A 26543-nucleotide genomic window follows, 5' to 3' on the forward strand; every position below is an offset into this window, starting at 1 on the left:
AATATAAAATCTACATTCATATAAACACAACCAGTCTGGGATAACGGAAAGCTCTTCAGAGGAATATACTGGCATCTGCCTTTGGGATTTGAAACCTGACTTTAATTACAGCTAACTTAAATAAAAACAAATGGCATGATTCTTTTGTCTCTTCCTCTCTCTCATTATTATTTCATGAGTTTTAGAAAACTCATGGCTCAAAGTGTTAAGACACAAAATGCAAAAAAGGAAAGGAAAAGAAACCTACCTGTGATCCTCTTGGCCCTCGTTTGTGGTCCCATTCTGAATGCCCCATGAGCTGTAAGATAATGTAATAATGACAGTAAGTTAAATGATACCTATTTTATTTTTATTTATTTATTTTTTGCGGTACGCGGGCCTCTCACTGTTGTGGCCTCTCCCGTTGCGGAGCACAGGCTCCGGACGCGCAGGCTCGGCGGCCATGGCTCACGGGCCCAGCCGCTCCGCGGCATGTGGGATCCTCCCGGACCGGGGCACGAACCCGTGTCCCCTGCATCGGCAGGCGGACTCTCAGCCACTGCGCCACCAGGGAAGCCCAATGATACCTATTTTACATGGCAACTATTTCTACTCTTTATTTTAAAGAATAATGAGGCTTTTGAAAACTATGTTTTAATAGTAGGGTATTATATTGACCTCATGAGTAAATTAACATACCTGAAGTAATACACTTCTGGTTTGATAGCTAATAGTTCAACTACTAGTTGTTTTGAAGATATTTTAATATCACTGTGTGACAAAATGAGTCTGTAATGTACAGCTTTACGGTTGTCAGGAACATTCTAGATCAATGTTAAACCACGTTAAGCTTTATTTTCATACCATTAAGCTTCTAGTTTATTAAGAAAATATGCTACAGAAATCTACTAGTGTAGCTTACTCTACTGTCAAGAATGACAAGAACCAGAAGGCCAAAATATTTCAATCATTTTAAATTCTGTTTCGATAATATCACAAAAATATGAGAGTTCGAAGGAGCAAAATTATTTAATGTGAAATATGCCCCCAAAGTCACAAAATGTAAATTTTCATAAAAACAGAGGCTACAAAACATTATCAAGTTATTCCCATAGTTGTAATAGTCCTGAGCTACTTTGCTTCAAAGAATAATATTTATTTATTGAAAATAACATTTAACTTGAAGAGCATTAAGAAAATGCAAGATACCAACTGAGAGGAATAAAATTCCATTTCTCTGTCCAGTATACTCACTAGTCACGTGTACCAATGGAAGAACTCCTTACCACTAAGAAGCTAGCATGCTAACAAGACATACTATAGAACATACTTCTATACATTAACTCTTCTGTACAACAACAGTGACTCTTCAGTAGCTATAACAAAGGAACTGATCACAATAGCAACAAAAAGGTAATATACTTTTGAACATTATCAAGAAATGTTTGATAACCATACACAGGAAATGGTAAAAGCTTACTGATAAACATACAGTGCTCCTGGTTAAGACAAGTGAATTCAATAAAATTATTGTGTTCATTTTCACCCAAATAAATTTACAGGTTTAACTCAATTTCAATCAAAAGCTGTTTGTATTTTTTTAAGAAAAAAATAGAAAAACACAAGCACCTAAATTTTATCTGAGAGAATGAACTTCTAAGAATCAAAATATTAGAAGAGATGAAAATGCCCTAGTGGTTACTGAAGTGTATTATAAAATTTAACTCAAATTATAGGATAATGATTTAAGACTCAAAATACAAATAAATGAAATGTGGTGGACAGTTCTGAAATAAATTCAAGTACATGTAGTAACAAAAGGTAAAAAATAAAATATAAAAATCAATGGGTATTTGATGAATTATTCAACAAATGAAAAAAGAAAAACTTGGAGCTGAACCTTACAATATATGTAACTTCTATATAGATAAAAAGAGTTAAATTTTTAAAAGATCAAACTATAAATATAAAATAGAATAAAATCAAGACAAATACTTAAACTGCTTTGGAATATATAAAGATTTTCCAAATTAAAAAAAAAACACAGATGAATTTATCAGGCTACATGAAATCTTCAAATGTCTGCGCAAATGTCAAATTGGCAAAATATCTGCAGTAAATGGTAGGTAATATCTTCAGGACACTAAGAACTCTACAAACTTGAAATAAACACAACTCTAGTAGATAACTGGAAGAAAGGATAAGGACAATTTACACAATAAATATCAAGTCAAGAGTTTTATGGGAAACAACTGACTTTGCTGGAAGTAAAAGAAATTCAGTATAGACAATAACAAAAAACTATTGTTGCCTATTTTTTAGCAAATTGATAATGTAGAATATTAGGTTAGGATTTAGGGAGATAAGTATACACATATAGCAAATATATATATTGATATATATATATATGCATACACATATAACACTTATAAATATAGACATGTACCATGTATGTCAACTTTAATACATATTACATACTACTAAAAATTCATACACTTTGACCAGTAAATAAAATTGTAAGAATCTAGTAGTTATAATGTGCTAATCACTGTGTTATCCAACAAAAGGGTAACTATTCAATAAATTATAGGATAGAAAAGAATATAATATAGCAATTAGAAATTGTGTCCACCTAGAGGGGTGGGAGAGGGAGGGTGGGAGGGAGGTGCAAGAGGGAGGGGATATGGGGATATATGTATACGTATAGCTGATTCACTGTGTTATACAGCAGAAACTAACACACCATTGTAAAGCAATTATATTCCAATAAAGATGTTAAAAAAAAAATTGACCTTCAGAGCCTTTTAAAAAATTACATGAGAAATGCTCATGGTATAATGAGTGAAAAATACAACTACGTCATTTTAAATTACTCATTTTTAATAAGACAGTCGATTATTGCAAGCCTTAGAAGTATTACAATGATTTAATTATTTGGCTAGCACGCAATTTTGGGTAAATTAGCCCAGATAATCATCATCACATAAAATTGAACTGCTTAGTAGATATTTCTTTAATTTTTAAAATTTGTAGATTTATTGGCAATACATCTGCTAGTAAATATTCATTAATACTAATTTAAAGTTAATTATAATAAGATTAAATACTAATCAACCAATGAAATAGTCTGATTCAGAAACATAAACTAAGGATATTTAAGTAATTATTCACTAGAACTAGCAAAACAATTCTTGACAATTTCAACCATTGTCCTATTGAGACTTTGGGAATATCTTTCATTAATAACAGGGAGGTGAGATGCTTGCGTTGGCAACCCTAAAGAAATAATAAACTTGAGTACTAGACTGATAAATGAAAATGATTTTTAAGCAGAAGGCTTACCTTCTCTCTCTCACTATTTTATCTAAATGTTCTCAAGAAAATAGGTTATGAAAGGCTGTTATGACTATTACCCTCTTGCTAGTGAATTTAAACGAACAGGGTAACTTGGTAAATTCTACCACGCATGAGTATCACAATTAAAAGAGGTAAATACATCAGAAACACGAACTGTCATCCACCTATATGAATTTAAGGGGGAATATCTGATGATGACAGATACTAAGTCAAGAATATAACATTTCTCCAAGATCAGAACTAAGGTAAGAAAACCATGGGATTCACTGCCCTCTGCCATTAACTATCTTAAAGACAATTTTTAGTCAAAGAACAAAAACAACCAAAATGCAGACTCATTTGGGTCATCACTTACTACAGAAGAGAATTTACAAACCAGAACTTATAAACCTCCAAAAGTTTCACTCTCCAAACTTTTATTTATTTATTTATTTATTTTGCGGTAGGCGGGCCTCTCACTGTTGTGGCCTCTCTCGTTGCGGAGCACAGGCTCCGGACGCACAGGCTCAGCGGCCATAGCTCACGGGCCCAGCCGCTCCGCAGCATGTGGGGTCTTCCCGGACCGGGGCACGAACCCGTGTCCCCTGCATCGGCAGGCAGACTCTCAACCACTGCACCACCAGGGAAGCCCTCTCCAACCTTTTATTTTAAGCTTTAAAATAGTAAATTTGTCAAATGTGTTACGTATCAGAGAGAGTTATTTCCTTGCAGTATACAATAGAGTAATGAGAGAGATTTAGGCTAAGGGAATTCTATTCCACTGTATCATTATATATTTATATTATCTATTTAATACCATTATTATAATATATTTGAAAGTCTGAGTTGACAAAGCATGTGGTAATATTTCAAAATGTATTTTAAAATAATACTGCTGCTACTTTTTTCTAGGTAATAAAAAGTTACATAAATCTACATGCTCTGTGAAATACCCAAAATATAAAAAAACTCTGAAATGAATAAGATACTGGAATGTTCTCTATCCAATAAGAAGAAAGGCAAAGGAAATCAACAAAGATTGTATTCCCTTTGGACTTGAGGAAATCACACAAGGGCTTTATCATTAAAAAAGTATCCGTTGATACTTTTCATTGAAAAAATCTGAGCCAAAATTTAACATTACTTCAGTGTTGAGTTATACAGGGTTTGTTACAGTATTTTCTCGCATTTGTTTTTTAAATGCAGGGAAAGGCGGGGAGGACTGGATAGGGTGTCAGGACTCTACTTCCTCCCATGATTATTGCATACCTGGCACAGAAAGGGGAGTGAGTATCAGCTTCATATTGGTACATGACAGCATTTGAATTTTTACCCTATCTACAGACACAGAATTTATTTTACTGTCATAAGAGCACTGTCCTCAGATCACAGATCCAGGACTAAAATAAGCATCATGATCCCTTTTAAAAAAACTATCCATAGTATGATAAACTGCCTGACTTATTCAATATTACAGATTATTTAAGTTAAAATGAAGCATTTGGCTGCTGGTAACTATTCCTATTAAAGCAGAACCATAGAGCTAAATGTTTTAGAAGTACAGAGATACCTCCCTAGCCCTACTCTCTTAACTAACGATTCGGACAAATGAAAAAAATTGGTCAGTTATAATAAATAGTAAAGAGGAGAGCTTGCATAATAAGTCAATGAATTACAGAATTAAGTGCAAACTGATGTTGATGTTATATCAGTGAGAAAGTTGAAACATCCTTTGAGTCCACAGGTAGGATTAGTGTTAAGTTGCAGATGTCCATTGACATGTCATGGGATTAGATAAAAGACAGAAATGGGTCATGGACGACGAACAGAAGTAGAATTTGTGGAATCATTTTTTTCTTTTTGCAGTTGAAGTCACTTGAATGGACTACACTTTCAAGATAAGTGAAGAGCAGCATGACACCTAGGCCATTCTGGGAAGAGAGACAAAAAGTTTATTAACCTGATATGATAATCTTTTTGGAGGAGGAATGCTTCTGCTTTTATGATCAATTGAAATGTAAAAGAGAAAGAGAAATTGAAACTAAAAAATGAATAATAAATAGGAAATTCAAATACATTCTGGTTGATAAAGAGTACATGGCTTAATTCAGGAAGAAAAAAATGTTTGTCTCTCACCTTCTATAAAAAATACCTTCTTGGTTATTTAACTATGATTACTCCTCTGGGTAATAACACTTTAATAAACATCTCACCAGAAGGTTTGAGGATATATAGGTCACCAAAGTGATGCCTACACACGGCAAAGAGAAGGAATTCTCCGTAAAACCGTCTATCTTTCCTTCTTTCTCAGCTCCCCTTAATCAGGATGGGCAAAATGAAGATGCTTCAATTTATTCCTAGGAAATTAAGATATACTTCCTTTCAGAGAAACACAATCTGCTATGTAAAGCATTTTGAAAATCCTAACTTCCCTGACACTAAGTCATTTTCATCCTTATGGAATAAATTCTTCTCTCTTTTATTTTTAATAATAAATTTCTACATCACAGCCTTCAGCTAACAGTATGTTACACAGTACTTAGTTCCAAGGAAAACAAAACTGCTGCCAAACACCGAATTTAAAAAGTTCACAGGAGAAACAAATGAGCAGTTAGCATGGAAACAAAATGGTTCTGTCCAAGCAGAGATATTGTTAATAATAGCATGAGAAATGCAGAGAGTTGAAAGTGTGTTTCTGTAGGTAAAACAGTTCCCTGTGCTATGTTCTATTGTTTTTTATTTGTTAATACAAACATGAATACCTTTTTAGGGACTTTTTTGGAAAAAAAAAACAAACCTCACCAGACCTATTACTGAAGGGATGTAAGCTGCAGGAAACCACAACTAGATGCAAAATTAAAAAAAAAAAAAAAACTTTGCATGTATTTAAAGAGGCGAGTGGTTTTAGATATGAAAAAATGTAATGATGGAGAGTAACAGTCGCACTGCTATCCTTAAGTTATTCTCAAGTAAACTATTCTCCTACTTCATTTGTTGAAAACTTACAGAATGGGAGAAAATATTTGCAAACAATACAACTGACAAGGGATTAATCTCTAAAATATACAAACAGATCATACAGCTCAATATCAAGAAAACAACCTAATCAAAAAATGGGCAGAAGATCTAAATAGACATTTCTCCAAAGAAGACATACAGATGGCCAACAGGCACATGAAAAGATGCTCAACGTCCCTAATCATTAGAGAAATGAAAATTAAAACTACAGTGAGGTATCACCTCACACCAGTCAGAATGGCCATCATCAAAAAGTCTACAAATAATAAATATTTGAGAGGATGTGGAGAAAAGGGCACCTTCCTACACTGTTGGTAGGAATTTAAATTGGTGCAGCCACTATGGAGAACAGTATGGAGGTTCCTTAAAAAACTAAAATAGAGGGCTTCCCTGGTGGCGCAGTGGTTGAGAGTACGCCTGCTGATACAGGGGACACGGGTTCGTGCCCCGGTCCGGGAAGATCCCACATGCTGCTGGGCCCGTGAGCCATGGCCGCTGAGCCTGCGCTCCGCAATGGGAGAGGCCACAATAGTGAGAGGCCGGCGTACCACAAAAAAAACAACAAAAAACAAAAAAAAACTAAAATAGAGCTATCATATGACCCAGCAATCCTAGTCCTGAGCATATATTCAGATAAAACCATAATGTAAAAAGATACATGCACCTCAATGTTCATTGCAGCACTATTTACAATAGCCAAGACATGGAAGCAACCTAAATGTCCATGACAGATGAATGGATAAAGAAGGTGTGGTGTATATATACAGTAGAATACTATTCAGCCATTAAAAAGAACGGAATAATGCTCTTTCCAGCGACATGGATGAGATTATCATACTAGGTGAAGTAAGTCAGACAGAGAAAGACAAATATATTACATCACTTATTTGTGGAACCTAAAAAAATGATACAAATGAACTTATTTACAAAACAGAAATAGACTCACAGATATAGAAAACAAACTTATGGTTACCAAAGGGAAAAGTGGGGGGAGGGATAAATTAGGAGTCAGGGGTTAACAGACACACACTACTGTATAGAAAATAGATAAACAAGTACCTACTGTATAGCACAGGGAACTATACTCAATACTTTGTAATAACCTATACAGGAAAAGAATCTGAAAAAGAAAAAATATATATACTCATATATATATATATGAATATATATATGAATCACTTTGCTGTACACCTGAAACTAATAGATTTTAAATCAACTATACTTCAATAAAAAATAAATTACAAAAAGAAAATTACTATAGTTTCGAAAACACAAAAATAATATATATACACTAAAATTTATATATTATATATATATGAATATATACTCTGTATAGTACATACATGGAAGTATAACATAAAACCCTCTTTTTATGTAATCATTTATTCATTAAGCAAATATTTACTGTGTGCCTATTATATGCAAGGAACTCTTCCAGACATAACCTATATACTAGTGAACAGACCAAGATGCATCTCTCTTCTCCTGGCTCTTAAAATTCTAATGAAAGGAGATAGAACATACACAAATAAACATAGACCAGATGATGATAAAGCTATAAAGATGCCTAGAGTAGCGTAAAGGATAGAGAATGAGAGGCAAATGGTGAGTCGGGGCTGGGAACAGAGCTAATTTTATTTAAGTAGATCAGGGAAGTCCTTTCTGAAAAAGTGACATTTATCAGAGACCTGTATAAAGCGGGAGAGCCAGACACACAGGTATCTAGGGGATGGGCACGCGAGACAGAAGATACAGAGGTGCAAAGGCCCTGAGATGGGAGTACAAGTGGTACAACTGAGGAGTAGCAGAGCATCCTTCACCTAAAATTTTAAAACAGTTGTATCTTTTAAATCTATATTTGGTATTTACTCCCTTTCCTCTGGTATGAAATTGTCCAGAAAAGTTAGTCATTAACTCCATTAATTAAAAATAACAAAGTAGGGCTTCCCTGGTGGCGCAGTAGTTGAGAGTCCGCCTGCCGATGCAGGGGACATGGGTTCGTGCCCCGGTCCGGGAAGATCCCACATGCCGCGGAGCGCCTGGGCCCGTGAGCCATGGCCGCTGAGCATGCGTACCGCGGAAAAAAAAAAAAAGAAAGAAAAACAAAGTATATTCTCTAGAGAAATACTCGTGGAGCAGGGATTCTCCCTTCCCGGATCTCTCACTCAGTTTTATTCAATACAACAAGAATTTATGAAGCACATACGATATGCCACAAAGGCACCGTTGTATTAGTCATAGTACAATTTTGTTGTCTCTTTACACATCGGTTTTGTTTTTCAAGAGTCATAAAATGCATAAGGGCAGGGGCTGCCTTTTAATTGCAGTTACTATGAGAAGCCTGGGACTTTCAAATTCATAAGGAAATTAAAGCTCTTATTTAACCTTGGCATGTTCCCTTTGGATTCTTCCCTTGGCATACTCTTTTCATAATCTCCTTAGTACTTATGTTTTCACTCTCTAGGATTCTATGTAGGAAGATGGGCCTGGACTGCCCGCTCCCCTGCCTGCAAGGGCCCACTAGACAGCAGTCCCCTGGCCTGGGACGATCTGTGATGGACAGTGTAGACCAGTGCAGCGCCCATCTAGTCCTTTTAGGGGAACTGCTCTTAATCCTCGATGTTTCTTTCCTTCGCCTCTTGTTATCAATGGGGGTCAAGGCTATATTGTGCTCTGCCGAAAAGGGAACTGAAAATCTGTATATTTAGTTATAAAGGAGGGTAGATCTTTTCCAATACCATCTCTATTGGGCCTTTTGAGGCCCCAAACCCCAAGAACCCTGGAGGGCTGGGTGACAATGTGGGGAGCCTCAGGGATTTTCTTAACTACTTTGGCCTATGGTCCAAATCAAACAAAGACTTCCTGGGAGACCCCATCAGCCTCCTTCGTGTAAACCAGATACCACCAGCAGCCTCAGTTCTCACCCAGAGCCTAGCTTCACTACCACCACTTCATCACATCCCCCCACATGCTAAATCCATTCCACTCTACAAGGCATTATCAAGTGATGGGGACATTATTGAAGAGCTAAGGGGAGACCGGACATGATTACACCACACAGAATACTGCAAAAAGCCACTCAAATATCCATCAGGTATCTCAGAGGGTGTCACAAAGCATTTCTGTTTATTTTTTTATAGCTGTTACTACCTCTTGCCCTTTACTCCTGGTGGGGGGCGGGGGGGGGTGGGAGGCATGGGGAGGGAAATGAGTCTTTTTCAGCTTAAAGGTCTCAACCTTTCATGCCTCAAGGATCCTCCCCCAGAGCTAAATCTCGTTTCTTTATCATTCCCCACTTTCTCCTATTCTCCCCATCTTGAATCTTCAGACAAATTAGCACGAGAAAAAGGATTCTTTAGAACTGACCCTCCTTAGAAAGCGCTGAGAGCCTGAAAACAGTAAAGCACTACACAGGACTGAAATCAAGGGGTTTTTTTTCCTTTCACAGTTGGTGATAACTACCTAAATTCCATTCACTTGGCAGAGAATAAATCCCTGATCCTAACTCAGCGTTCCAACCCAGCAGCCAGTATAAATTTCATAAACACAGGGGAATGAGAAAACTTCAAACAGAAAGAAATTCAAATATTCTGGAGTTCGAAATCCCAGCCTCTCTGCTGTTAAGTCCTGTATCTTTTTCTGATTAATGACGATAATGATGTTCCCACACTTCGGTTTAGAATGTTTTCATAATTCTATTTCTGTCCCTGTCATCACAATGACAGTCACTACCCTAAACCTATATGCGGCAATTGAGCTACAGGGCTTCCATTACTTTTACTTAATAGATCTTGACTATCTTGATTACATGGGATTTTTGTACTTTTTATCGCTGATTTGTATTTTGGGTACTATGCTACTAATAATGCAATCACCACGGCATTGTGCTCAAGCAGTGTTCCCCTATTAGATATTTTATAAAGAAATGACAATACAGTAAAACAAGCTTGTGAAATTCTGCATAACATAATTAGTACTTGGATACTCCCAATTCATATTAGCGTTATTAAAGTCTGGTGAAGTATTAAACAAAGGAACTCCATTTAAGTAATATTTTCAACACATTTGAACAGAACACTTTTGTTTCGAAAGAGATTAACAGCTTTCCATGGAACACATCCTGAGGATTTTTGTTTTACGGTTTTCTAAATGTTTTTCTTATACATTTTTTTTTTCATGATCAAAGAATAGAGGCATATCATTCTTACTTTATAAATATGCAAATGAGTAAAGAGAAGTGAACTTGAAACATAGCCACTAGCCCACCGGATGGATGAAAATTCAGTTCTGCTGACTACAAATCATATACTTTTTCTACTGTACAACCTTTAACAATAAATAATTATTGAGTTCAAACCAAGTATCAGGTCTTGCTCAACTAAGTATATTGGTAAGGAAAATGAAAAAGACATGGGATTTGATTTGTCTTCATGGAACTCATGGTGGTAGTTAATGTGATAGACTTATTTCTCCAAAATCCATTTTCCACTCCTAGTCACCACCTCCTTTAAAAACTGCGGAATATGAGAAAAATTTAATTTCTTGGGAAAGCCTCTGTAAATACTATAATCATATTTTTCAATGTTGGCTATGGAATTACTTCAAAATGTATAGTAAATTATATGTCAGAGCTTAAGTTATGCCAAATTCTCTAATAGCATATCTCAGTAGTACCTATTATTCATTCCTGCGTTCACTCACTCACTCATTCATACATCCTTTCAACAAATATTTATTGGGTGCCCACAATATCTAGCCCAGCGTTCTATGTAAACATAGCAAATGTTGCCATTCCCAACCCTGAGGCACCACAGGATCTTGAAGTACTTTCTGAATCATTAATAAACTCTAGCACAGTAGTCAAGCATGTGGGTTCTAGAGCCTGGATTTGTTGGTTCAAATCCCACATCCGACATGATATTCAATCTTACTAGATACATAATCTTGGACAATTTACTTAATGTTTCTGTGCCTCAGTTTCTGTATTTCTAACATTTAGATAATAATGGCATCTAACTCTAAATGAGTCATTACATAAAGAAGGCTTAGTATAGTATCTGGTACACAGTAAGTACACATTAAATCTTAGCTATTATTTTTATCATTTTTAATAATTACATGATTTTATTTAGGTGTTAATATATTCTAATTATTTAAGAAAAGTATAATTCAAATGACATATATGTGATTACTTTTTATTAAGCTAGAGTGGGAGAAACCCATTCCCTGACCATGGCAACATCCAATTTACAAAACTTGACCAAATTTATAAGTAAAACAAACTTCATGCATCATTTCTCAGAGTAATATGTAACACATGTAATGTGTCCATGAGGTCTACTGAGTCTACTGAATCAGATTCAGATTTATTTTCTGTGTAATAATTGGAAAATCCAAATTTTAACATCACTAGGTCCCCTTAGTGACAAGAGACATGGAGACATGAGATCTGGGGTGGCTTACTTTTCATGAGGCACATAGAATAGCAAAAGGCTCAGTGTCACAAATAAACATCTGGAAAGATCAGCTGAGGAAAAAGCTACTCGAGAGTCTGTTCAACACGGACAAGGCTTGTACCTTCAGGTGGATCTATTAATTGGAAACACAACGGAATTTCCAATGCAAGTGACAGGCCTGAAAAAACAAGCAAACAAAACTAAACAAGGAAACCCCTCAAATCCATGCAAATGTTTCTAAAATAACCACAATAAAACATTTTTAAGTTCTGAGCAGCAAAACAAAATGCAGTTTTTTTAGGAAATGTTAAACAAGGCATTGTGGCTATACTTTATTAACTCTATCAAACTTACTTCGGGTGAAACCCAAATCTCTGAGCAGCATTGAACACAGCTATAAATCTGCATTTTACAGTTTGTTAAACTACCGCTTGTATTATTTCTGCCAATTTGGGTAATTGAGCAGAAAGCACACATACAAAAAAGAGTTTCATTCATTATTTCTAGCTCTTCACCTGTGGTCTTTAGAATGGCTCTTGCTAATATTTCTCAGTTTCCCTATATACTCAGATCCCATTTATACAATGCCTTATTCAAGGCTCTTTTCCCCGGAAAGTTATTAAGACTCAGTCAAACCTCATGACATGACAGCAACTTCATGAGACTAACCTATAAGACTGATCTTTCTTTAGAAGAAAAATTTGGAAATCCTAGGGAAAAATAATGAAATTTAGATACAGCCTTGGTTGTGGCAAAAACCTTAACAAGATTCATGAGGTCTTGCATTTGGATAACTTTAAGGTTTTTTTTTCTTTTGCTTAATCAAACATTCTCATATATTGCATGTGGTATAAATAACATACAATTTCTTAAATAGTAGCATTAAAATTAATAATATGTGCTGGAAAATGGGAAAAGTACTTTGATCTCCAAAACACTTTTCTAGACCTATAAAAATATAGATATGTTACTACTTAGTTTTTAAGCTGTTATGTAGAGCAACAAAACTAACTAAATCAGAGAAAAATTTCCACTTAAACCATCTTTCTTAGAAATGGTCTTAAAAATCAATAGCGTGACTTTAAAAAATAAATCTCAATAATACACGACTTAAAAAATTAAACTCAATTTATGTCTGATAAATGACATAAAGTACTGAATTCATTTTCATATAATTTCCTCTTAATGTGAAAGTTATTTTTTTCCAAAAATGTTTCTTTGTAAAAAATATAAAGCCTTATTTTATCCAATGCTTAGCTACGTTTTTCATCAGTGCCAAAAAAACTTCAGCAAAATGACAAAATTCCACACATTTTCCATGCTACTTCTCTTCCCCAAACAGCCTCACTTTGGAGGGTTGTGGAGAAAAGGATAGATTGACTAAGTGAACAGTATATGCCAGCCCCATTATATGTCCCTTGGGTTTCTTCTTTTTCCACTTAACTTGATATTGCCAAAACTACTTTCGTTCCACTTCTACGATATGTAAGTTTTAATAAAACATGTGCATCTTGTCCTTAGCTCCCTAAATGCTGCTGGAAATAATTTATGATAAAGCCTGAAGACAGTTTCTCAGCTCAAGTTTAAGGCAGAGTATATCCACATCCCCAAATTTGATATAGCCCCTCAATTCTTCATGGCTCCAAGACTCATTTGATACATTGAAAGTAATTTCATGGGTTTGTTTATACCACAACCAATGTTCTTTTGCAGAAAGAAAAGGTTTCCTTGGAAATTTATTCCCTTTTGGGACATATTACACGGGTCCCTAGGGATGAAGAAAAAGAAACTCGAATATAAGATGATGTGGCGAGGAAAAGGGAAGGGGGGGAGAAAAAAAGGAAGATCAGAGCATGATGTAAAACTGTTTGTACTTTATGAACTGAGGGTGGGTAGAATTACAAGTTCAAAAAGGATTAATATGTTCTTCTCTACTTTGTTCTTTCAAGTACTAGAGCTGACTAATTCACTCTGTTTTTACCGTTTTCTTTTTTTTTTTTAAAGCAACTACTATGTACCAGAGCCTGTATTAAAGGCAAAACATAGGAAAGAAGAACTTAAAAAGTGAATATGGTGAGAAAAAAAAAACATGAGGAAAAAGACAAATAGCTACCTAACGATAATTATTTAAAAAAACATGATTCTGGGGAATTCCTTGGCAGTCCAGAGGTTAGGACTCAGTGCTCTCAGTGCCGGGGGTCTGGGTTCCATGCCTGGTCGGGGAACTAAGATTCCACAAGCTGTGCGGTATGGCCAAAAAAATCAACAGGGACTTCCCTGGTGGCGCAGTGGTTAAGAATCCGTCTGCCAATGCAGGGCACATGGGTTCGAGTCCTGGTCCAGGAAGATCCCACATGCTGCGGAGCAAATCAGCCCATGCACCACAACTACTGAGCTTGCGCTCTAGAGCCCGAGAGCCAAAACTACTGAAGCCCACACGCCTAGCGCCCATGCTGCACAGCAAGAGAAGACACCGCAATGAGAAGCCCGTGCACCGCAACAAAGGGTAATACCCGCTAGCCGCACCTAGAGAAAGCCCGCGCGCAGCAACGAAGACCCAACGCAGCCAAAAATAAAATAAGTAATTAATTAAAAACAACAACAACAACAAAAACATGATTCTGGGTTGCAGAAGAGGAAGGTTGATTAATGTATCGATTTACCACTAACTTTGTCAATTTGAATCAATAATATACAGTGGATTGTATTCCTGCTTTTTTGATTATTTATCTAAATTGAAAACTCAATTTCAATTGAGTTTTGAAATGTTTTTTGTGGGAAGGAAGTATACAATACTAAAGGAAGTATACAATAAAACATTTTTTTCTATTAAACACATTTTATTTGCCTCCAGCCATGACTGGAAGTATTAAATATTTCACCAAGACACGTGTTTCAACATAAATTGTTATCTAGAAATAGAGGGAGGGATGTAATTTGACAAATAAGATATTTGTACAGTTATTGCTGTGTCACAGCCAAAGTTTTTTAATGAAATTGCCACAGAAAATACTTTAGTTTCTCATCTTTTGTTGAGGAATTTAAGACAGAATTGTGGGATTCAAAAACGATCATAAAGTCACATTTGAAAATTGAGAATTATTGTCATTGATGGAAGTATTAGGGTGATTTTCCTGTTAGGCTACATTTCTTCTTTTTTGGAAGTGGTCATGGCTTTCCAAGAAAGCACTTTAAAAGGGGGAAAAACTTGGCTAGCTTGTCTCTTTTTGCCCTTCTCCCTTTCTATTCTTCCTGCCTGGAAGTGCTTTAGGATTCTGGAGATGAAGCAATGATCATCTGACCCAAAGTAACCAGGAGGAAGAGATAATCGCCTCTGCCCCAACATACTGAAGCCATGAAAATGTCATCATTGAAATCAATTTGAGCAGACATGTACAAATGCAAACACACACACACACGTGCGCACGCACGCACATACTCTTATGGACAAGCAGCAGTAATGCCAGGCAACCAGTATAGACCAGCAAAGGCCTTCGAAGAGAAACAGATCCACACATTTACTGAATTTGGATTCGTTCCAAAGCAAAATTATAACATTCTAACCATATGTTTGGTACACAGAGGAATCATTTATGTCACTAGTTTGATTCCCATTAGGTATGTGATACTTATATCAAATTCAGCCTTGTGAACTCAACAAAGATGGTAGAAATAATCTGTGGATATCTCAGTTCCCTTTGTTGCCATACCTCTGGTTCTTGAAAAAAAAGTGACCGTCACTGTTTTATTTATTTATTTATTTAAAAAGGACAAATGCCCAGAATGGTGAGAACCAGGTAAAACCAGTTTGGAAAACAGATTAAAACAATGTTTCTGGGGGGGAAAAAAAAAAAACCAATGTTTCTGAAGTATGTTTTATAGAACCTGGTTTAGTTGTTTTAGGGAAAAAATCATTAGTTGTTAGTAGTTGTTTGGGGGAAAATCATCTTAAAAGATTTTAGAGATATTGAGCTAGACACATGTTATTTTTAACACAGAACTTCATATGTCCTTTAATATTATGACCTCAGAGTGATAACTATAGCAAATGAATCTCTCAATAGCCTCAATTTCTCAAATATAGTTGATCTCAGAAACTGAACTCATTTCTCATAGAGCACCTGTGTACCACAGACCACAGTTTGGGAAATAATGAAGAATTTTGTTTTACAAAATGTTTCAATTCAAAAAACTCAGAATTTCAGAGAAGAACAATACAAAAATATATACTTCTAGATAAGTCAAGACAATGACCATTAACCTTAAAATCTAGCATTTAGAATAATTTGTCTGCTTTTTGTTTTAAAAATAAACATGACACACACAATAATTGCATCAGGAAAGTAAAAAGACAACCCAGAGGGTTGCAGAAAATATTTGCAAATCACAAATCTGTTAGGGGGCTTGTATATAGAATACTTGTACAAAGAACACAGAATCCTGAAATAATACAAAGAAATTAACCCAATTAAAAAGTGGGCCAGGGGCTTCCCTGGTGGCGCAGTGGTTGGGAGTCCGCCTGCTGATGCAGGGGACATGGGTTCGTGCCCCGGTCCGGGAAGATCCCACATGTCGTAAGCGGCTGGTCCCATGAGCCATGGCCGCTGAGCCTGCGCGTCCGGAGCCTGTGCTCCGCAATGGGAGAGGCCACAGCAGTGAGAGGCCCGCGTACTGCTAAAAAAAAAAAAAGCACACACACCTCTATATACACACCCATTCCACACTAAGGGACTCTTTAAGGAAAAATCATAAGCATTAGATCCATCTCTTCTGAAATTTGAGGAGTATTATTGAAAATATTGCGGAATAGAGAATTATAATTACTTCTTTAGGTGTAAGATATTTTACCTGTATTAAACAGTAAATTTAAGCATGACTCATTTCTAGTAGCAAGTGGTAAGCCTGTGCCTGCTATTCCTACTACTAGCTACTCTGGAATTATTTAGGAAACTTTCCACTTATACTGGTTCTACCTGCAGAATCTGAACCAAAGAGAGATTTCATAAATACTGACATCGTTTTTATTTCTAAATTGGCTCCAGGGGTAATTCTCCAGTAAAGAGATACAATATCTGACATTTGGGGATTTGTTATTTTAAACTGTGTTTCACACAGTTCCTTTCATTTCCTTTTCTCTGTGAGCAAAACGCCTCTCAAAATACTTGAGCGTCAATAACAGCATTAACATGGGTATTTAAAACTTATTTTAATAATCTTCTTGTAATAATAATTCTTCAAATAATTAACGTTTGGACCAGTATGTGACCTTCCATACATATTAACCTCAAAAACCACATGAGACGATATTGCATGTCAAGAGCTGTTGGATGCTTTACGTACAATGAAGGCAGAGACGGAATTCTGGCCTTCTCATTTTAGTAGAGGAGAAAGACACATAAGCAAATTAAAATAATATATGAGCACACATTTGTTTTTCCTACTAGTGGCTCAGTCTTCACTGTGTGCCTGACATGCATTAAATATTTTCTATGCATTATTTTGAAAATCCTCGAAATAAACCTCCTGGAGTAATATCATTTCCCCTCTTGTATAAATGACGGAACTGAGACATACAGAGAGCTCCTGACTATGTGGCATCTGCCAAAGGTCCCACATCAAGAATGCGTACAGCAAGGTGTGCCTGTCAAACACTAGCCCTTATCCTCTACATTTTACTCCCCACATATCATGAACGAATAACTTGCTAATGGAATCACAAATATGGAAGCAGTGAATTCTTCCTTGAGAGGTAGAGGCAATAGTGAGAGCTGAACTAAAGGCAGGATGCGATTGCTGTGATGGGTTTTTTAGTGTGTACAGGAAATTACCAAGGATTCTAGGTAGGCTGTGGTCAAGATACTCAGATCTTTGTAAATGAAGTTAAAGGGTTCAGAATATATTTTAAAGGCAAAAGGAGACAGCAGACACTTTAAAGTAGAAATTATATGAGCGTGCGTGTGCTTTAGAAAAAGCCAAGTTCTATAAATATAGTTGCAGATTGCTTGTGTGGTGGGGCAATTTGTGGGAAGGAGATTAATGGCAAGATCACTTAGAAGACCCCTACTAAACACAGAATTAAAATAACATTTTCAACTTAAAGTCCATTCCCATTTCTGTCTCATCCCCCAAGGAAATGTTCCTCCTGAAGATACATCTGAATTGGGATACAGCATCTCACCCTTTCACATTCAATGATGAAGACCATAAAACACCTCATCAGTGTTTTCACCTGAGGTTGCAATATTCTCAACAGGTATTATTAACCAAAGGAAATCAAAGCCTAATAAATTAGAAACCCAACAAAAGGAAATAGAGAACAAAAGGAAAAGGGGGAAGCTTGCTCTTTTCTTCCCTTAAATAGTTAATTTAAATCTCTACTGCAACTTGAACACCTTTAAAGGATCCTTGAGCCATAAATTGTGCCCAATGTCTAGAGTGGTTGACAAGCATTCAGATTTGCATGCTTTCAATTACACAGATTAGCGTAAGGGCTCTTCCCACTCAGAACATTGCACTTAAAGTGTGAATGTGAATATGGATGAGACGGTAGAAAAAATTAATCTCATGACACGCATTACCCATTAGAGGTAGATCATACTCTCCTCAACAATTGGATAGCTCTGGGAAGAGTAAAGGATGAATGCCTCCTAAAGCCCAAGATAGACATGTTTTGATGAAGAGACCTATACGACGTATGTATTATTCACTAACTCCACAATTATTAGGCACTAACTAACTACCAGATGCTGGGTTACAGAAGAGAAACAAAAACTAAATGAGTGTCCATCTCAAAGGAAATCTCATTCCCTAGTGGGAAAGAAAGATGTAAATAAAGAATTTAAATATGTTCTGGGTGAAATATGTCCTGGGTGAAAGTGCTACCTTGCTGTGTGAACTCTGACTTGATTTTCTAGAAATAATAAAAACATTATGAAAAAAAAGAATTAAAATATAATACTATAACCCTTAAAATATCTGTTCCTCAAACAAAGACTGCATAAACCATTTAATATGTGTTTTGAAGGTGTAAGAGGGTCTTGATAGAAAGAAATGGAGGGAGATCAAGGTGTCTGAAGGATCATCCCACGTGGATGGACCACCACTGGCAAATGCTCAGAATGGGACAGTACATGGGTTATTTGTTCAGGAAAAGAAGACTCGTCCACTGATGGCCTGTATTTAGGATGCACTAAAAAAGGTTTGGGGGCGGGGGACAGTCAAACTTTGAAGGGCCTGAAATGGCAGGCTAAGAACTTGGAATATTTAAACTATGGGTTTAAGACAGTCACTGCTTTGTTCAGATTTGTTCTTTTTTTCTTTTTCTTAACATCTTTATTGGAGTATAATTGCTTTACAATGTTGTGTTAGTTTCTGCTGTATAACAAAGTGAATCAGCTATACGTATACATATATCCCCATATCCCCTCCCTCTAGCATCTCCCTCCCACCCTCCCTATCCCACCCCTCTAGGTGGACACAAAGATTTGCTCTTGAGAAAGATCCCATCTAAGAAAGTGTATAACAGATTGGGGTCAGGTGAAGGTAGGAGCCTGCATGAAGACCAGTTAAGAAATAATCTTATAATCTGGGCAAGAGCTAAGGAGGATCTGAGCCAACAGGAATGGAGGAGACGGGGAAGAGGGAGAGAGCTTCATGAGGTAGAATTTGATTTACTTAAAGAACACGAATAAGGGCAGAGTTAGAAAAAGGGATATATTACAATCTACTCACTTTCCATACCGTGCTCAAAACATCTGTCTTAAAAACAATGCAAACTCCTTGATGGCACGCCTAACTGCCATCCACTGAGCCTAACACTGTGCCTGGCACCTAGGAGATGCTCCTAAACCAATAAATTAATTCATTACTTAAATGCTGAACTATCAAGGTAACACTAGAACACGGACAAAAGGGTAGCCATCTAGTGAAAACAGTGGTACAGTTTGAGTTCTAATATCTAGTGGATACTCTGATTGTGTTATGTTTGGAAGTTTCCTCAATACAGCATGGGACCCTTAACACAGTCTTACAGGTTGATTTGAGGAAGCTTCTATAAAGAAGGAACTAATACACGGAAACCTGACATCAATGTGCCTGTTCAACCCCAATGTTTGTCTCTCATGTCAGTACTGCTCATATTCACATGGAATGCTAGTCATTTGCCTGTCATTTCTAACCACATCAGTGTCGTCAATTTTAATTTGGAAACTCAAGAGATCAGAGACTTTGTCTAACTTGTTTTATACACAAAAATGCACTGTTAGCTCTTAATAAATGCTGCTGATTATAGCCATTTAAAATAACTTCCAAAATAAAATTCAAACATTCTCAAATCTCTGGGCTTCCCTGGTGGCGCAGTGGTTGAGAGTCCGCCTGCCGATGCAGGGGACACAGGTTCGTGCCCCGATCCGGGAAGATCCCACATGCCGCGGAGCGGCTGGGCCCGTGAGCCATGGCCGCTGAGCCTGCGCATCCGGAGCCTGTGCTCCGCAACAGGAGAGGCCACAACAGTGAGAGGCCCACGTACTGCAAAAAAAAAAATTCTCAAATCTCTATACAGCACATCTACTAACTACTCAGTGTTCAATGAGAATGTGAAAAATGCCTGACATTCATATCTGCACAGTCCTTATCACAGATTTTGCCAGAGTTTGCCTTCTTGTTCAAAGCATCTATCATTACTTTCACTTATAGCACTTCATATAACTGTTGATGACTCTAGATGAATAATTACGTTGTTATTCAGAGAATACATTAGCAAATAAACATAAACTAGTTAAAAATAAGGTTCCTTAAAGTTTTCAATGTATCTGCTTCGTACTGATATTTTGTTGTTTGCTACCTGTATCTATGATGAGGGCAGAGGCTGGAACTTTAAGATAAAAATCTAACCATTTAGCAATCACAGGATACAAATCTATCAGACTTGGGCATGGGACATCAAATATTTTTTAAATAAGCTCTTGTTTCAGAGTTTCTAAAACTGAATAAAAATAGAAACCTAAGACATAGAATAAACAAGTTAAAGATCACTCAAAATTTTCCATGCAAAACAAATCTTCTGATAATAGTCTCTCTGAGTGTTCAATTAACATCTTAGGTGTTTTAGAAAGTCCTATTCCTGTCAAAATAATGGTATCATTTACTTAATAATGGTCCAATATGATAACTGACAATAATTCCCTACTGAAGTTATACCATTCAAATTTCAAATAAATTGTTATAGTGGATTTTTTTTTTTCCAACAGGACAAATTTCACATTGTCCTTTAACTCTAAGCTTTACTATATGTGACCTTCAGAAATTCATTGCATTTTTCTCAGGTTCAATTTCCAAGTAAACAGGGGAGGGGGGGTGGCTACTTACCCATCTCATAGGGATTCTATAACAGAGCAAATGAGAGAATAAACACAAAACCATTTTCTCATACAGTATAATGATTGTGAGTCAAAAACATCTAAATTGTGAAGCGATTCCTAAAACGACTGACTACATGTTTTGTAAGTTTAATATGTGGTCATGCATCAGAAATACAGGTTGATCTTTAAGATTAATCCTCTTCACATCAAATCAACATTATTTTGCCCTGTAATAAGGGAATACAAAGGTAATTGTTTATGACTTGTTACAAAGTAGCCTGCGGGAACAAATACGGGAAATATGTTCACATAGATGCTGTTTTTGAACACAAGGGGCACTGATTTTGCTGAGATTAGTAGAACAAATATATTGGAGCACTTCTGTTTTGGAATGTCAAAATAAATACAAACAGGTCTAACAGGATGAAGCTAAGAGGAGATTGTGTAGGGGATCAGAAATATGTCCTGATAAGGAAAAACCCTGTTAGCCTTTGGGAACTCCAACTGGCCTAGTTTGGGTGACATTTCCAAGGATCAGACCTTTGGATTATTACAAGAGAGAGTGCTTTTCTTGGCTGAAATCTGAACCAGACAATAATAAATCTCTTCATTCTCAGGGTCCCGATTCTGATACTATCAGGTTTTAATTAAACCCAGTCAGACCAAATGGAGGTGCTTAAAAACATGGTCGCTTTCTACAAAATGAACACAGCATTAGTCCAAATAATGTACACACGATGAAAAGGCCTGGGGGAGGACTTGATTGATCCAGGTTCCATTTTTTAATTTGTTGAGTTTAGTGAGGCATGTACATTTCTCTTTTTAATTTACTAATTAATTTTAACTTGAAAGGGGGAATTTTTTAAATGGGATTTTCCATCATGCCAATTCTTAATAAAATGTATTTTTATAGGCATTCATACTTTGATTTGTAGACTCATTCAATCCTTGAAAAATTATTTTTGAATCTATTATTTGGCACTCACATTAGATTTATCTCATGAAATGTATACTCTGAGTCTTACGTCCACTTTCTGGAGAAGGGTGTGCCCATGAGATATGGTCAGTCAAGTTTAGATGACTCTCTAATTCCTTGACTACTATGGATTGTGACATATTTCATAAAGCATGATTTCAATATTCACACTTAGTAAAGGAAAAGATATAATAATAATAGTGTTCTCTAAATTTCACAGATCAACTGTGAGAAATGAATGACTGAAAAACTTGTACCTCCTCAAGTTGAATTTTTCAACTTTCAAAGATGAAGTCTGAGCCCGAAATTATTAGATTTCAGGAACTTGTTATAAATGAAATAATTCATGTACAAAAGTAACTAAAAACGGGCAATAGTAAAATGATAGTCCCTCCTAACAATGTTAAATTTGATGCATTTACCTTTACAGACAAAGAAATGAAACGGATTATTTCTAGAAACAGGCACTGGGCACTGAACCTGGGTCACAGACAGAATGGGCTCCAGACTTCTGAAAGCTAGAAGTCTGAAATCTAGGTGTCAGAGGGCCACCACCCTCTGAAATCCGTAGGGCCAGAATCCTTCCTTGCTTCTTCCTAGTTCTGTTGGTATACTAGCAATCTCTTATGTTCCTTGGCTTGTAGCTGCTTCATTCTAACCCTGTCTTCACATGGCTGTCTCCCCTGTGTGCTTGTCTGTCTCGGTGTCCAAATTCCCATTTTTTTACAAGGACACCAGTCATACTGGGTTAGGTCCTCCCAACGACCCCATACTAGCTTGATCACTTCTGTAAAGACACAATTTCCAAATGAGGCCACATTCTGAGGTATTGGGGGTTAGGATGTCAGCATATCTTTGTTGGGAGACACAGTTCAACTCATAACATATGAACCTTAGTTTTTTCAAATACAAAATTGGGAAGACAGATTACCTAATGGGGTTCTCAACCACTTATGAATGAAGCAATTTTTATTTCCTCAGAATAAAATATATACTTGATGAATGGTACTGATAGCATGTGCTGAGTGAAAGATCCAGATAAGAGCTGTGCTGCCTTCTGTGCTTTCTAGAAAAACCTGAGTAGGATCAGTTATGTTCAGTGACTGACCATGTAATTCCTCCAGTGGACTTAGAGATAGAGGATGCCTGGATTAGATGATCTCCAAGTCCTTTACAGCCATGACTTTTACAATTCTAGAACAGTTTTTAGACTTGCATTCTAATTACACAGATGAAATGAACAAAATAAGAAAAACATCTGCCTTGCCCAAGAAATTTTAACATGAAATCAGAAAAAAAACATTCTCATAATTCAGAACACTTTTCATATGACTCTTCTGAACACCTTTTCTAATGTTCTTCAGTTTTCAAAACCTGAGTTCATTCTCTGCATATACTAGGTTTCTCCTATAAATATACCCTTCTCAGGGTACATATACTTTGGTAAATCAGAAGTGTCAGCGAACACCTATTCGCCAGGTTTTATGATCCCAGCTCAGCCTGCCTCTGCTGTGATGTGTGCTCTGGGAAGGTCATGGACCGCTCCCTGCCTCAGTTTTCCCAGCTGTTAAATGGGGATGTTAACAAAAATACTATCAGGTATGTATAGTGAGCATATCTTACTTAGCAATAACTTATTACTAAGGTATGACAGATGCAACAAGGATTAGGAAGATAATAGCCATACCAAAGACTGTGAACAGGATAGATATCATCAACGTTACAAAGACTCGATAATAAAAGGAGACAGATCATCCCAGAAGCAGCAGCAGCTTCATTCATTTACCTTGGCTAGCCACTAGATACAACTTGCCTGCTCCCGTGCGTGTAATTCAAAGTGTCATCACTCCTCCTAACTGCATAGCAGCCACCAAGAGAAAATTTCACAATATATTATTCAACACCAGTGTGCTCATGCAGACCACAAAACATGACTGTGGGGGCTTCCCTGGCGGCGCAGCGGTTGAGAGTCCGCCTGCCGATGCAGGGGACACGGGTTCGTGCCCCGGTCCGGGAAGATCTCACATGCCGCGCGGAGCGGCTGGGCCCGTGGGCCGTGGCCGCTGGGCCTGCGTGTCCGGAGCTTGTGCTCCGCAGCGGGAGAGGCCACAACAGTGAGAGGCCCGCGTAAAAAAAAACAAAAAAAACAAAAAAAACAAAAACATGACTGTGTTCTTCATGCTAGTAACTGGGGTTTGAGAAAGGGAATGAAATGAAAGCAGGGCAGCAATGAAAAGACCGAGATAGAGCAAATCAAATGAAACTCAATGTGACAAACTCCTAGGCTGCCAACAATTCCCAACCTCACCTTTTAGCAACTGAGAGTTACTACTCCCAGTAAAAAGAATATAACAACAATGACGTTGTCAGAGCATTCCAAAGCCTACAGACCCTTTGATCATTGGGTTTTATCCTGCTCAGAAGGACTTGGTCCATTCTCACAAACTCCCCACCTTGCATCAGCGCCTGGGCCTCAGAGAACAGACTACTTCCTGCTGGGCAGGCAGAGCCTGAGAAAGTTTTCTGGGGCTGGCTCTTTTTTTTTCTTTCAAAGTTATACAGACACACATAAATTGTCTGCTTCAACATTTCAGTCACCTCAATGTATGAAACGATGGGGTTTAAACAGTAAAATAACAATATAAGGGGGGAGGGCAACCTTGCCCCTGGCATCAGGTATTATAAACATCAAGGAGTGCCAGTGTAAACCTTTATTCAAGAGACTGGCTTCTTTGTCAAGCAATGCCTTTCTTCCAAAACATCCTCGCTGCCATATGTCTGCACCCGGCCAGCTGCAGATCTAATAAGAAAGTTCTTATTCATGTTGTATAATGTTTTACAGGTTTGCCACGGAGGTCACTTGCTGTGAGTTCTTTACGTCAGAGTCGCAGCTCTAACAAACAGAGAGGGGAAAGATGCCAAGAAATGTAGGTTGGGAGGAGGGGAGGATCCAGAAAAAAGAAAAGAAACAGCGCATCAAGCTCACAGCCTTTCTGTTTATCTTGCCCTCATTTAATGCCAGAAGCAGTGTTTTTATTATTAGGGAAGAAAAAGAGAGGAAAGGGGGCAACTATTAGGTTGGATAAATATTATCACCAAATACAAGATTAGGAGGGCTTCCCTGGTGGCACAGCCGATGCAGGGGACACGGGTTCGGGCCCCGGTCCGGGAAGATCCCACGTGCCGCGGAGCGGCTGGGCCCGTGAGCCATGGCCGCTGAGCCCACGCGTCCGGAGCCTGTGCTCCGCAACGGGAGAGGCCACAACAGCAAGAGGCCCGCATACCGCAAAAAAAAAATAAATAAATAAATAAACAAACCAAATATAAAATTAGGAATGTCTAACTACCTCCCTCCTGACTACCTAATTTAGAAAGGGGAGATGCATTAGTCGTTTCAGATCTTGGGTGGCTATTTAATTATGCTCCTGCTGTTGTATTTATCATGTTAAAAAATTCAAAGAAAAAGATGTTTCTTAATAGCCCTAAAACATGAAGATCTTATTAGGTTCATAATTTACTTCACTGAGGGACTGGGATACCTCATTAATTAAAAATAGTACATTATCTAATAAACTCATGTTGATATGAAATGAGATGCAACAAGTGAAAAAAATCAGTTTAAGACTGGCACTAAATGTTTTCAGAAAGTAAGTGGACGATAGCTTTTACTGAGTGTTCACTCCCCCAAGAACCAAGCGGCCTTGTTGTGAACTCATTAAGTACATGTGTGGGATCATTCATGAAACAGAGATCCCTCTGCCAGATGCAGAGAGAGGTTCAGAAGGCACATGACACACGCTCGTATTACTTTCTTGTGTTGACTTGCTTTAATTGTAATACTTTTTTCCTTAGCAAGTTTGATAGGAAAGCAAATTTTCCAGTGAACTTTTAGATCCTGGATACAGTTTTAAAACTTAATCACAAGTAAATTCTATCTTTGAAAAAAGATAGAATGCAATCTCAATAAAAAGGAAATATTGCTGGCCCATTAAAATACAGCATCTGAAAGCAGACAGGTACCTACAGCATTGCTGACTAGAAGTCAACTTGAGAATAATAAATATCATTAGGGAGAAGAGTAATTTTATTGGAGAAAAACAGCATCAACTAAATAGAAGATAAGAAATTTCTACAAGGTACCTAAGCAATATGTCATGGCAGTGAAGGCATGTATGAATCATCAAGTGTGATGTTCATTTCACAAGAGAGACCTCAGACAATAATCACCGCATGAAATGAGAGGAGAGGGAAAAGTGGCATCAGGAGTTTCTAATATCATACTGGTGAATTTTATATTAGCATTCACAGCCTCAACGACTTTGAAATAAAGTTCTAGAGTAGAAGGCCATTTTCTTTTACTTGGAAAATTTCTTATTATTTTTCATCCTTATTGTTTATAAATACTCAGAGAAAAAGCAA

The 26543-nt window shown here is 37.1% G+C and overlaps 1 protein-coding gene across 2 annotated transcripts in view; it reads right to left on the bottom strand.

The window, feature by feature from the left end:
• PDE3A (phosphodiesterase 3A) overlaps nucleotides 1-26543 on the bottom strand; it is a 300679-nt gene that overhangs the window by 117837 nt on the left and 156299 nt on the right. For both annotated transcript variants that reach the window (XM_065887140.1, XM_065887139.1), the window contains exon 2: nucleotides 248-298. In XM_065887140.1, coding sequence (XP_065743212.1) covers nucleotides 248-298 — 51 coding nt within the window. The remainder of the gene's footprint in view (nucleotides 1-247; nucleotides 299-26543) is intronic.

Source organism: Phocoena phocoena, chromosome 11, assembly GCF_963924675.1.
Source record: "Phocoena phocoena chromosome 11, mPhoPho1.1, whole genome shotgun sequence".
Classification (NCBI taxonomy): Eukaryota; Metazoa; Chordata; class Mammalia; order Artiodactyla; family Phocoenidae; genus Phocoena; species Phocoena phocoena.